This window comes from Panthera onca, chromosome D2 (assembly GCF_046562875.1).
Source record: "Panthera onca isolate mPanOnc1 chromosome D2, mPanOnc1 haplotype 2, whole genome shotgun sequence".
NCBI lineage: Eukaryota > Metazoa > Chordata > Mammalia > Carnivora > Felidae > Panthera > Panthera onca.
This window is the reverse complement of record NC_138349.1, coordinates 80,795,274-80,809,572: the sequence shown is the minus strand read 5'-3', so window position 1 is coordinate 80,809,572 and position 14,299 is coordinate 80,795,274. Positions and strand designations below refer to the sequence as shown.

The following is a 14,299-nucleotide window of genomic DNA, read 5'->3' as shown; positions in this document are numbered from 1 at the left end:
GGCAGAGAAAGACAGATACCGTATCTTTTCACTCCTATGCGGATCCTGAGAAACTTAACAGAAGACCACGGGGGAGGGGAAGAGCAAAAAGTTACAGAGAGGGAGGGAGGCAAACCATAAGAGACTCTTAAATACTGAGAACAAACTGGCGGTTGATGGGGGGTGGGAGGGTGGGTGATGGGCATTGAGGAGGGCACCTGTTGGGATGAGCACTGGGTGTTGTATGGAAACCAATTTGACAATAAATTATATTTAATACAAAAAATTTTTTAAAAATAAATAAAAAGAAAGGACTTCGCCTGGGTGGCTCAGTTGGTTAAGCACCTGACTTATGATCTCTGCTCAGGTCATGATCCCACAGTCCGTGAAATCGAGCCCCATTTTTGCCCTGCGCCGACAGCGCAGAGCCTGCTTGGCGCTCTCTTTCTCCTCTCTCCTCCCTGACTCACACTCTCTGTCTCTCAAAATAAATAAACTTTAAAAAAGTATTTAAAAAAATAAAATAAAAATAAAGGACTTTAAGTCCATCGGAGTACTTACACCAGAGTACAAGCCTACATTTAGTAGTGGATTTAACTTAAATAAATAGAGCTAACCAATTATGATAGAAGTCATACTAGAGGAAGTGACCTACATTTTATTAAATGTTTTTATCTCAAAGTTAAAAGGATTACCCTCAAGAATGTTGTAGACTTAAAACCCTTAGCTAACACCATACTCAGTGGGGAAAAACAGAGTTTTCCCCTAAGATCAGGAGCGAGACAAGCATGTCCACTCTTAGGGGCGCCTGGGTGGCTCAATCAGTTAAGAGTCTGACTTCGGCTCAGGTCATGATCTCACGGTTGGTGAGTTCAAGCCCCGCATCAGGCTCTGTGCTGACAGCTCAGAGCCTGGAGCCTGCTTCGGATTCTGTGCCTCCCTCTCTTTCCGCCCCTCCCCAGCTCACACTCTGTCTGTCTCTCTCTCAAAAATAAACATTAAAAAATTTTTAAAAGAAAAAAAATGAGCGAGTCAATTATTCAAAGTCTATTGAATTTACTCTTTAAAAATTGTTTTTTTGAATCTTTATTTGTTTTTGAGAGAGAGAGAGAAAGAAAGAAAGAGAGAGAGGACGGAGCAGGGAAGGGGCAGAGAGGGACGGAGACACAGAATCTACAACATGCTCCAGGCTCTGAGCTGTCAGCACAGCTGACACAAGATCATGACCTGAACCAGAGTCAGATGCTTAACCACTGAGCCACCCAGGCGCCCCTGAATTTGCTCTTGTTTGCCACGATGTCATTTATTATGATGGTAGTAACTGCATAAGAGTAGTTAATCTCTGTCTTATTTTCTTTCAGCTTTCATAACATTTTCCACAATACCAAAGATAGCTGAAAAAGTCAAAATATTTTTTGCCTTAGCTCCAGTTTTTTCTATTAAATACTCAAACAGCCCTTTAATCAAAATGGCATACAAGTGGAAGTCAGTGATAAAGGTATGTTATTCCTTTCCTCTACGTAGTTGATAATCCAAATGACAATATTCTCTCCTTTCAAAACGAAAGGTCTTGGCTATGTGTGAATTTAATTTTGTGGTTTTATTTGCACTGGATTCTTGCTTTTGTTTCTACAAAGGAATAGGGTTTTACTTATAATACCTTTGGACATGTTATTATGAAGGAAAATCCAGTGGTCAACTTCTCTCTACCTTGTGTTTCCAAGTTTTGCCCTTAATGTAAATGTTTTAAACTAACGTGAGATAATGCGTTTGATTATAAATATAGTGAGCTCATCACACCATTTCTTGATTAATTATTTTGGTCTTCCAAATACAAATAAAGTAAATTTATTTTACAGGCTTTTGTTGGCAACAAAGGCTTCTTACCTAATACTTCATTTAAAAGATTTGTTGGTTCAAAGCTGTGTCCGTTAAAGATTTTTGGCAAGATTTGCCGTGAGGTCTTGTTTCTGATGTATGGATGTGACCTGGAGAACTTAAATATGGTAAGAACAAGTTGAATTTGAAATGTATTTTGTCAGTTTTTAGCAAGCAGCTCGTAACAGTGCCTTGTGTGTTATTTTGTGATTTTCCCATATATACTAATAGTTAGATTCTTAGTCTTTCTGAGTTTGTGACTGTACCAACATTCTGAAACTGATCAGCATTAGTATGTCGAGATAATTTTGCTTTCGCATTTGTCTTGCTCTCTGTAAAGAACAGAGGGCAGCCGCTGTGATGGGTGTCTTTACTGGTCTTTGCTTCTGGGTGTTAGTTTCCCAACATTTGTTGTATTTGTCTTCTATCACTTGTTTGTCTCAACTCCTACTCTTTTTTTTTTTAAGTTCATTTACTTATTTTGAGAGCAAGAGACTATGAGTGGGGGGAAGGGCAGAGAGAGAGGACAGAGAGGATCCCAAGCAGGCTCCATGCTGTCAGCACAAAGCCCAACGCGAGGCTTGATCCCATGAACTGTGAGATTGTGACCTCAGCCAACGAGAGCCAGACACTTAACTGACAGAGTCACCCAGGCGCTCCCACAGCTTCTACTCTTATATCTTGGTTCCTAACACTCCTTCCCTTTCTTGTTGATCTCTTTGTAATTAGCATTAGTGCCCGCTAATTATCTTACATGCTCCTGGCATTTGTCAAAATTCCTGCAGTGGAAAACTGTTTCAGTGCTCAAGCCCCTATTACCGAGGCCCTATGGATTGGTTGTATCTACATTCTATTACAGATGTAGGCATTCACTCTAAGACTTTTTCAGCACATTAGATTTAAAAATCCAGATTTGGCAGGGGCAGTTGCAGCATTTAGACTAGTGGTTGGTTCCTGCACCTGTACGATTTCATAATTTCTCAGTGAGAACCAGTCTATTCATTCAAAGAAAGAGAAGTTGTCAAGATGCCCATTCTTACCAACTTAGTCCATAGATTCAATGCAATCGCAATCAAAGTCCCAGGAGGTTATTTTAAGGATATTGACAAACTGCTTCTAAAGTTTATAGAGAGAAGCAAAACTGAGAGTTACCAACACAGTATTGAAGGGAAAGACAAAGTTGAAGGACTGATACTACTCAACCCCAAGACTTATTATTAAGCTACAGTCACCTACAGTCATAGTGTGGAATGAGTGAGAGAAGAAACTACTAGATCAGTGGAACAGAATAGAGTGCCCAGAAATAGAGCCCCATAAATATCATCAACAGAGCTTTGCCAGAGGAGAAAAGGCCGTGCGATAGAAAAATGACAGTCTCTTTAACAAATGGTGTTGGAGTTGGAACAAGCAGATGTCCACGTGCAAAAAAAATTTCTAGACACAAACTTTACACCCTTCACAAAATTAACTTGAATTCGGATCATAGAGCTAAGTGTGAGATGCGAAACTGTAAAACTCCTAGAAGATAACATGAGGAAAAAACCTAGATGGCCTTGGGCATGACAATGACCACCAGGGTGCTACATGTGTTACAACTGATGAACCTACATTGACACATCGTAAGTACCCCAAATCTATAGTTTACAGTAGGGCTCACTCTTGGCGTTCTACATTCTAACAAACGTATAATGACATGTATCTACCATTACGGTATCATATAGAATAGTTTCATTGCCCTAAAAATCCTTTGTATTTTGCAGATTCATCCCTGCCTACTCAGCTCTTGGCAATCATTGATCTTTTCACCGTACCCACAGTTTTGTCTTTTCCTACTTGGAATCCCACAGTTTGTAACCCTTTCAGATTGTTTTCTTCCCCTTACTAACACATATTTAAGGTTCCTGCATGTCTTTTCATGGGTTGGTAGCTCATTTATTTTTAGTGCTGAAAAATATTCTGATGTCTGGATGTATCAGTTTACCTATGCACCTGCTAAAGGACATTTTGGTTCAAGTGTTGACAATTATGAATAAAGATGCCATAAACATCAGTGTGCAGATTTTGTGTGAATGTACGTTTTCAACTGCTCTGGGTAAACACCAAGGAGTGTGATTGCTAGGTTGTATGCTAAGGACTCCTTTTGCTTTATAAGAGACCCACCAATGTGCTTTCCAAAGTGGTTGTGCCATTTTGCATTACCCTCAGCAATGAATGAGAATCCCCGCTTCTCCATATCCTCACCATTTGGTGCCGACAGCGTATTGGACTTTTATCATTTTAGCAGGTGTATAGTCGTCTCTTACTGTTCTTTTGAATTGCATTTCCCTGGGGCACCTGGGTGGCTCAGTCGGTTGAGTGTCCGACTTCGGCTCAGGTCATGATCTCACAGTTTGTGGGTTCGAGCCCCGCATCAGGCTCTGTGCTGACCGCTTGCTCAGAGCCTGGAGCCTTCTTCAGATTCTGTGTCTCCTACTCTCTCTGCCCCTCCCCCGTTCACGCTTTGTCTCACTCTGTTTCTCAAAAATAAATAAATGTAAAAAAAAATTTTTTTTTGAATTGCATTTCCCTGATAACGTATAATGTTGAGCATCTTTTCATGGTCATTTGCTATCTGTGTATCTATTTGATGAGGTACCTGTTAAAGTCTTTGGCCCATTTTTAAATTGGGTTGTTTGTTTCCTCATTGTTGAGTTTGAAGAGTTCTTTGCATTTTGGGGGTAACAATCCTTTACAGATGTATCTTTTGCGAATATTTTCTTCCAGTCTGTGGCCTGTCGTCTAATTCTCTTGATACAGTCTTTTGCAAAGTAGAAATTTTTAAGCTTATTGAAGGCCAGCTTGTCAGTTATTTTCTTTCACAGATTGTGCCTCTGGTGTTGTATCTAAAAAGTCATCACTAAACTCAAAGCCAGCTAGATTCTCTCTGCTATGTTACCTCCTTGGAGTTTTATAGTTTTGAGTTTGACATTTAGGTCTGTATTCCATTTTGACTCCTTTCACTCTTGTGAAGGGTGTAAGGTCTGTGTCTAGATTCTTTTTGTTTTTTTCTTTTTGCATGTGGCTATCTAGGTGTTCCAACACCATTTATTGAAGAGATTGTTGTGTCTCTATTGCATTGTTTTTTCTCCTTTGTCAAAGATTAGTTGACTCTATTTATGGGGGTCTATTTTGGGGCTCTCTGTTCCATCTGTGGATCCCTTTGCCCATTCTTTCACCAATACCACACTGTCTTGATCACTGTCGCTTTGTAGGAAGTCTTAAAGTCAATTAGAGTCAGTCCTCCAAACTTCTTCTTCCCTCACAATATTGTGTTGGCTATTCTGGGTCTTCTGCTTCTCCATCTGGACTTTAGAAGCAGTCTGGGGGTTGTTGATTTCCTTAAAATAACATGCTGAGACGTTGGTAGGATAACATCGACGTTATATGTCTTGGTCACTGACTGAGGTTCGCAGGGACCCTGTAGGCAAATGCAAACCTAGGTTGACATGAAGGCTGCTCTATTTGTGGTTGCTTCATTTTTGAGTTGTGTGAAACTTCGGGACCCCAGTTTGTCACAGAGAGAGTTTCTTATTAAATCTCCCAACTGCCTTTGGCAGGCCCTGGGCTGATTTTTGTTTTCTTCAACTAGCTAAGTTCTCAGAATGAAACTTCAGATCCTCTAAGGCTGGCAAAGAACTTGAAGGAAAACTGGCTTCAGTACTTTGCTTTTTTGAGGGGTCTTTGGTTTTTTCTTGTCTATTTTTCCTAGAAAATTTTAATTTAATTTAATTTAATTTAATTTATTTTTTTAAGTCTATTTATTCATTTTGAGAGAGAGAGAGAGCACGCATGAGTGGGGGAGGGGCAGAAAGAGAGAGGCAGAGAGAGACAGAATCCCAAGCAGGCTCCACACTGTCAGCACAGAGCCTGATGTGAGGCTCGAACCCACAAACCATGAGAACGCGACCTGAGCTGAAACCAAGAGTCGGATGCTTAATCAACTGAGCCACCCCGGTGCCCCCTGGTAACTTCTTTCTATATTTTCTGTTCTTTTGCCTTCAAAAAGGATGTATATCTGTGTGAGTTCCAAGAGTTCTGAATGTTTTCCATATGGGATGACGGACTATGTAACTTAGAAATCTAATAATAGCTTCTACATTAATGTAAAAATTACACATTTAGTAAGTACATTTATGTATTTAGTGGAATATAATTTAATCTTTTTGTTTATATTATTTGTTTAAAAATAACTTTACATTTTCTTACAATTATTTACTTTAATAAATATCAAAGATTATGTTCTCTATGATTGGGCTAAGCATAAAAATAATTTTTTAACCCCTCAGAGTCGTATGGATGTGTACATGTCACATAACCCAGCAGGGACATCTGTTCAAAACATGCTTCACTGGAGTCAGGTATAACTTTTAAGGTGCATTTTAGTACGATTTTAATCTTTACTACTCTTGGTTTATCCCCCTCATTCTCGGAATCATGCCATTGCTATAGGATGATAAATTTGGAAGGATAAAATGAAACTTACATATTCGTGTAATTCTTCATAGATTATAATATGTTAATATCATAATCTATCCGGCCCTCTAACCTAAGCAACGATCAGAGCAATATAATTATTTTCTGTTTTACAAATAAGAAAATGTTAATAATTCAGAATAGTAGACTAGGAATCATCTAGGTCATGCCCCTCATTTGACTTGCCCCAAAATTCAAGGCTACTCCTTTAAAAAGAAACCTAAGACGAGCACACAGGTGTCCCAATGTCTAGTCTGTCACTAGACTATACTTTCTCCTCTGTGAAACTGTGAAGTCCATGAGGCCGTGAGCCAGTTTTGTTCACTTTTGTGTTTGCAAGGCTGAGAGTTCTGGGGAAATAGCAGACACTTAGGAATGTTTGTTGAATGCATATTGGTGAAGAAAAAAATCCAGTGTGAGTATCATGTCAATGTTGAGAGCCAGGATAAGATCCTAGAAAGAACACTGTACTTGAGATCAAAACACCAGATGCTGAGTCCTTTCTCTGAAATTTACTGGCAGTGAGAGGCTGAGCAAGCTCATTTAATCTCTGTGAATTCAGTTTCCTTAATTTTAAAAATGGAGTTAATAATAATGCTCTGACCTAACAAAAATATTATGAGAGTTAAACAGGGCGATGATTATGAGTGTTATTTAAACTTAATAAACACCGATGAATTTAAAGTATTGTTGAGATAGGGGTGCCAGGTGGCTAAGTCGGGTAAGCATCCAGCTTTGGCCCAGGTCATGATCTCACGGTTCGTGAGTTCAAGCCCCACAGAGCTATCAGCACAGAGGCACCTGGGTGGCTCAATCAGTTAAGTGTCTGACTCTTGATTTTGGCTCAGGTCATGATCTCACAGTTTATGGGTTCTAGCCCCATGTCAGGCTCCATGCTAATAGCATGGAGCCTGCCTGGGATTCTCTCTCTCTCCTTCTCTCTCGGCCCCTCCCCTGCTTGCTTGCTCTCTCTCTCTCTCTCTCTCTCTCTCAAAATAAATAAATGAACTTAAAAAAAAAGTTTCATTGAGATATTGGTTAAAGGCTTTCTCATTTAAAAATGTTTAAATCTAGGGGCACCTGAGTGGCTCAGTCGGTTAAGCGTCCGGCTTCGGCTCAGGTCATGATCTCTCGGTCCGTGAGTTCGAGCCCCGCGTCGGGCTCTGTGCTGACTGCTCGGAGCCTGGAGCCTGTCTCAGATTCTGTGTCTCCCTCTCTCTCTGACCCTCCCCCGTTCATGCTCTGTCTCTCTCTGTCTCGAAAATAAAATAAACATTAAAAAAAAAAATTTAAAAAAAAAGTTTCATTGAGATATTGGTTAAGGGCTTTCTCATTTAAAAATGTTTAAATCTGGGGCGCCTGGGTGGCGCAGTCGGTTAAGCGTCCGACTTCAGCCAGGTCACGATCTCGCGGTCCGTGAGTTCGAGCCCCGCGTCAGGCTCGGGGCTGATGGCTCGGAGCCTGGAGCCTGTTTCCGATTCTGTGTCTCCCTCTCTCTCTGCCCCTCCCCCGTTCATGCTCTGTCTCTCTCTGTCCCAAAAATAAATTAAAAAAAAAAAAAATGTTTAAATCTAGGGGCACCTGAGTGGCTCAGTCAGTTGAGTGCCCAACTTCGGCTCTGCTTGTGATCTCTCAGTTTGTGGGGTCGGGCTCTGTGCTGACAGCTCAGAGCCTGGAGCCTGCTTCAGATTCTGTGTCTCCCTCTCTCTCTGTCCCTCCCTGCTCACACTCTGTCTCTCTCTGTCTCTTGAAAATGAATAAATGTTTAAAAAAATTGTTTTACTGTTTAAATCTGTTCAGTGATTGCTTTTGAAGTAAATTATTAAAAATCTTCAGCTTACCGTTAGATTTAGCTCATTGCTGATGATAGCCAGGGCAGGAAATGGAAGCAAACTTTGCGTGCATATTGAGCACCTAGTATGTGTCCTATGTTGTTCTACGCTCATTGTGCTTACCAGTGAGCAAACTAAGTATCCCTGTCCTCCTTAAGCTCACATTCTAGCAGTAGATATACAGACAGTAACCAATAAGCAAAGCAAGTAAGTAAATCATCAAAACTTAAGAAGGGGCTAGAAGCTATGGAAAAATAAAGGGGGGGGGGCGCCTGGGTGGCTCAGTCGGTTGGGCATCCGACTTCGGCTCAGGTCACGATCTCACGGTCCGTGAGTTCGAGCCCCGCGTCGGGCTCTGGGCTGATGGCTCGGAGCCTGGAGCCTGATTCCGATTCTGTGTCTCCCTCTCTCTCTGCCCCTCCCCCGTTCATGCTCTGTCTCTCTCTGTCTCAAAAATAAATAAAAAACGTTAAAAAAAAAATTTAAAAAAAAAAAGAAAAAAAAGAAAAATAAAGGGGGAAAGGAGGATAAAGAGATGAGGCATACAGGGTAGGGGATTGTGTTTTTGAATAGAGACACAGGTCAGCCTCAATGAGATGGTGACATGTGAGAAAATATTTAAAGGCGCTGAGAAAGTTAGCAACATGAACAACTCGGGAAGAACATTCCGTACAGACAGAATAGCCGGTATACAGGCTGTTTAGTCGGGAGCATTTCTGAGAGTCACGGCTACAAGGTCCCTCCAGCTGATGTCAGTGATTAAGGGAGGGAGCAGTAGGAAAAGGGGGCAGAAATGGAATAGAGCCAGAAAGAAACAAGAGCGCCATTGTTAGGACTCCGGCTTTCTAGCTCAAGTGAGTAGCCCTTGCAGGGTTTTGAGCAGGGAGGGGACATGATCTAATTTACGTTTGGGGGGCCCCTGGCTGGCTCACCTGGCACAGTGTGCGGCTCTTGATCTCAGGGTCGTGAGTTTGAGCCCCACTTGGGGGTAGAGTTTACTTGAAAAAAAAGAAAGGAATACTTTGGGTGCCATGTTGGATAGGCTGAAATGGGGCAAGAGTGGAATCCGTGAGAAAGTTAGTAGATTACTACTGTAATCCAAACAAGAATTGGTGATGGCCTGCACTGATGTGTTCCCAGGAAGGGTGGTAAAGAGGGTTGGATTCTGAATATACATGTGTTTTGTAAACACGCAGCCAAGGACACTTAATGATGGATTCTACGCGAGGAGAGAGAGGAGAGTCTTGGATAACTCCAGAGGTTCTGGCCTAAGCAACAGAACGATCCAATTGCCATTAAAGAAGATTGGGAGGTTTGGGGGTGGAGTGGGTTTGGAGGAAAGATACGATGTTGTAGTTTGGAGATGTTAAGTGTGAGACATCCGAGTGATTAATCTGAAGAAGCAGTTGCATACAGGAGTCTAGGATTTAGAAGAGACTCACAGAAGGAGATGGACATTTTGAACACGGACGCCATCGAAAGCCAAGAGACTGGATGAAGAGCGCGGAGTGAGTACAGATGGGGAGAAGGGGAGCAAGGCTGGAGGGCTGAGACATGGAAAGGCTCAGAGGTCAGGAAGCAGAGGCTGGATGAATATGACAAAGAGACAAAAAAAAAAGGAGCAGTGAGAGAAAAATGAAGATCAAGAAATGATGGTATTGTAAAAGCCGAGTGAAAAAAAGTTCTCAACGATAGAAATGAACAACTGTCAAGTGCTGCTCATAGGTGACATGGGAAAATTTCTCCGAATTGACCAAAGCTCTGCAAATGTTAAGGTCGTAAATAGCCCTGGCCATTTTGGCGGCAGGAAAGAGCTGCAGGGGAAGCAGTGTTCTCAGGGAAATCAGGTGGTCCAGACGACAAGGAGGTGAGGGAGCCCATGAGAAATGGGTTTTAAGATACAGGCTGATGACGAATTCCCGATGGTAGAGAGGGCTTTAGAGCTGGGGGGAATTAGAATGAGACAAGATGTGGGGGCAGGGGGTGTATGGAGACCTGTCAGGTGGAGAATCCCAGAAAAAATAGTAACCCGAGAGTCTGAACCTTCTTGCAATGAAGACATTGTCAGGGGGAAAAAATGGACATGATCAGATTAGACCTAGTAAGTTCAAAGCAGGTAGTGGTGGTGAGGCTGCAAGCATGGAGGGTGAAGCGAGGGATGGCTTCTGGCCCATTCTTTCGAGCGCTGTTGTTTGAAGCAAGGTGTTTAGGAAAGTATCACTTTAGCCCTAGTGCACTTAGTCCTAGATGCTTACTTTTGACCTCTGTGGATGAAACGGGATTTCTTGGGAAGCCTGACATTGTCCCCAAGCACACCGGCCCCCTTTCATAAGGTAGCAGACGTCGGGGGAAACATGCATTTATATGAAGATGATAGGATCATATTCTGTACATCCCCTGCCCCCCGTCTCCTACCTCTTCCATTTCTTGCTCTTTACGAAGGAAGGGAGAAGCAAAGAAGCCTCCCTGCGTATGAACCAACAGACAATACTCAACGCACACCTCACGCTCTCCCCTGCCGCGCTAATAAACACATGAGTATAATGTTACTTTAAAAATTTTTTCTTGGGGCGCCTGGGTGGCGCAGTCGGTGAAGCGTCCGACTTCAGCCAGGTCACGATCTCGCGGTCCGTGAGTTCGAGCCCCGCGTCAGGCTCTGGGCTGATGGCTCGGAGCCTGTTTCCGATTCTGTGTCTCCCTCTCTCTCTGCCCCTCCCCCGTTCATGCTCTGTCTCTCTCTGTCCCAAAAATAAATAAAAAACGTTGAAAAAAAAATTTAAAAAAAAAAATTTTTTTTTTCTTTCAGCTTTTTAATTCTAGTCGCTTGAGAGCTTTTGATTGGGGCAGTCCTGTTCTTAACTGGATGCATTTTAATCAGGTACATAATTATGTCTAAGCTAAAAACTATCTCTGGGCTCAGTTCAGATGACATTGCAATAGATAAAAGCTCATGTAAAGCCCGAGAGTATAATAACAGAGTCAGAAGAACCTGCAGGTGAAGATCACTGTGATTTGTCTCCATACTGTCACATCCAGCCAGAAAGGTATTTCCATATTTTCCCTGTATTCTAACAAATATCTTGGATAAGCCTGGAGAAGTTGACAGGCTGCAGAGTGATTCAATTATATATATTCAATTATATATATATTATATAATATATAATCATATTATATATTATATATTATATATAATTATATATATAATATAATTATTTTTATATAATTTATATATATTTATATATATAATTTATATAATTATAATTAAATATATATAATATATATTATATATATAATTGAATATATATAATATACTCAATTATATATATTATATATATATTATATATATATTCAATTATATATAAATTGTTTATAATAGGCATAACTCTGTGCCTAGTTAACTAAGAAATAAAAAGCATAATATGGTTCTTGACCCTAAAACTATTGTATTTGGGAAGATAAGATAAACTCATTATAATTAGGAAAATGTAAAAGTCAATGAGAAGGTGGTAAAAATTGTATGAGTAGCGGGACAGAAGTCTGGTCTGTCTCCTTCAAACTTACCCTTTTCCACCATACTTTTCTGCCTTGGCTAAACTCCACGCTTGATGCGGCTGGCTTGTGTAAAACTCCGAAGTCAATCAGAGATCAGAAACGATAAAGTCAGATTTGACTTCGACCGTTGATTTTTACCATTTACATATCAGCAATTATGCAGCCTCCAAAAATTTTGATTCAAATGCTTTCACGTTTGGGGTGCCTGTGGGGCTCAGTCAGTTAAGCATCCAACTTCAGCTCAGGTAATGATCTCACAGACAGTCAGTTCAAGCCCCGCATCGGGCTCTGTGCTGACAGCTCAGAACCTGGAGCTGCTTCGGATTCTGTGTCTCCCTTTCTCTCTGTCCCTCCTCTTCTCACACTGTGTCTCTCTCTCTCAAATAAAAAAATTAAAAAATAATAAAATAATAAAATAAAAAATAATAAAATAATAAAATAATAAAAAAAATTAAAATGCTTTCACGCTTTACAAAGAGACTGCAAATACCTCTGTGGATTGTTTGAATACTCTGAATTAGAGCAAACTGTCCAGTTTTGATTGGTATCTGACGTATTTCTAAGTAAAAATCGTAGTAACAATTCTTTCATATCCATTGCTTCCACGGTAATAATTTTAGATTCAGCTTATTTTACCATGGTGTATTAATTCATCATTTAAAGAATCAGTAAAGAACACCTTCTATGTATCATTCTCTGTGACGACTCTTGTTTCTACCCATTGATGTTTAGACAACGTCTCCATTTTACAACGTGACATGCATGAATGTGTCAACCTCAACTTGGAACGGGGCCCGTGACGTGTTGGCTGATCCTCAAGATATTAATAATCTACTTTCTGAAATCACAAACCATATTTACCACAAAACCATTTCTTCCTACAATCATATAGACTTCTTGTTCGGATTAGATGTGTATCATCAAGTTTACCGTGAAATCATTGACATTATCCAAGGCACTCTGTAGAGAACCACGGTCCTCTGTGTTCAAGGATCTACATACTTTCTATTAAAACCCAATCATCTCCTCTTACTATGTGTGTTTTTCCAGTTATTTAAAGAAAGTCTGGAACGTTTCATAATTTTTTTTCACGGCCCCAAGGCTTCCATGCATTAAATCAGCGGCATTTCTTACATGGGGGGAAATGGTGGGTTCGAACTCAGCCCAGGGCCATCTGTTGAGTTTCTACATGTAACGCGCATCACTAAGAACACAATCTGAAACATTTTCAAGGGCAATGGGTGACTTTTTGAGAAAGGGGCGTTCTTTTCCTCTGAGAAATATGAATGTGTATGACATAAAAAGAGTTTGAAAGAAGGTTTGCCGCTGTGCAGCTGAGTTTTCTCTACGCTGAGTGAAGAGTAGAAGAAACACTTTTGAGCTAGGTAACGGAGTTTGGGGCAGGAAAAAGAGAAGAAAGAGCGCCTGGAAGCCAGGGTCATGGTCATGTTGTTGCTTCTGCCCCACTTCCGGCCACGCTGCAGAAGTAGACGGACAGATCATAAAAGCCATGGTGGGGGGTGGGGGGTTATACCTCACTTCCCAGGGTGGATAGCCTGCCTTTCCGGCCAGTGTGCGTGGCAAGTAGCAATGGTTGAAGCATATTTCTAGGTAAACCAAACTGATGGTGGCCTCGCGGAATACACACTGCAACTTGGCGCACGAAAGATCCAAGAGCCTCCCGCATACCAGAAGAATGTCGATCCGTTCAGCAGAGCTGGGAAGAAGCCTAAGGTTTGGGATGGAGGGAAGCTGTCGGTAAATGCAACACGTATCACAGGAGCCACAGACAGCGGCGAGCCATGGACATCAGCAGCCGATGCGGGACACATTGCTTGCGGGGACTTACGCCCCAGGGGAGGCTGGACCCCTAGTCCTTCCGGCTCCTGGATAATGCATAACTTCGCGGGCTTTCCTTAGTCTGCGGGAGAGCAAGACATAAAGGAGGAGTTCTGGAAATGAGTGTAAATTTACCACGTGTATACCGTGGGGAAAGAAACAATCTATAATTGCCTGAATTGGAAAATTATGTTTCCTGCCCCAAGCAAAACGGAGGCCTGAAGGCCAAGTCAAGTTCTCTCTGAAGTTGCTAACTTTGCACTTAACACGGGCTTATGGGCTTTAAAATGCATTATACAGAAAATAAATGGAATAGGCATAGGTAGTGAGAAGAAATAAAACACATGCACACATTACTGGAATGCAGCGAAGGCACATAACTTTAAAGGTCACAGTTAAGGCTACATACAGTTCATTCCTTCCTTTCTTTGGTATCCTTGGTGCTAAACGAGTAGAGCCCTGAGAATAGATGCACATGTACAGATATCTTTTTAAAGGGTTCAAGAAAGTTCCTTCAAAGTTGTCAAATGATCCTTCACAGAAGACAAATGTGAGGGATAATTATGCAGAAGAACTACTCATGTTGAGATGTTAAAAGTAAGTCGGAAGTTTCTGGTAACAGTCAACTGAGTAATTCAGACCTGGGACAACTGTTAAAAGCATTTATTTGAAGACAAAGGGAGGGGTGCCTGGGTGGCTCAGTCAGT

The 14,299-nt window shown here is 41.3% G+C and overlaps 1 protein-coding gene across 5 annotated transcripts in view; it reads left to right on the top strand.

The window, feature by feature from the left end:
- The window catches only part of LIPJ (lipase family member J), a 37,134-nt gene extending 24,349 nt beyond the window's left edge, over positions 1–12,785 (top strand). For 3 of the 5 annotated variants that reach the window (XM_078435064.2, XM_078435065.2, XM_078435063.2), the window contains 5 exons: positions 1,341–1,477; positions 1,839–1,985; positions 6,183–6,254; positions 11,008–11,079; positions 12,486–12,785. In XM_078435064.2, the coding sequence (XP_078291190.2) occupies positions 1,341–1,477; positions 1,839–1,985; positions 6,183–6,254; positions 11,008–11,079; positions 12,486–12,719 (662 nt within the window). In that variant the 3' untranslated portion in view covers positions 12,720–12,785. The remainder of the gene's footprint in view (positions 1–1,340; positions 1,478–1,838; positions 1,986–6,182; positions 6,255–11,007; positions 11,080–12,485) is intronic. The other 2 variants (XM_078435062.2, XM_078435066.2) reach the window with 2 other exon arrangements.
- Positions 12,786–14,299: the final 1,514 nt, after the last annotated feature.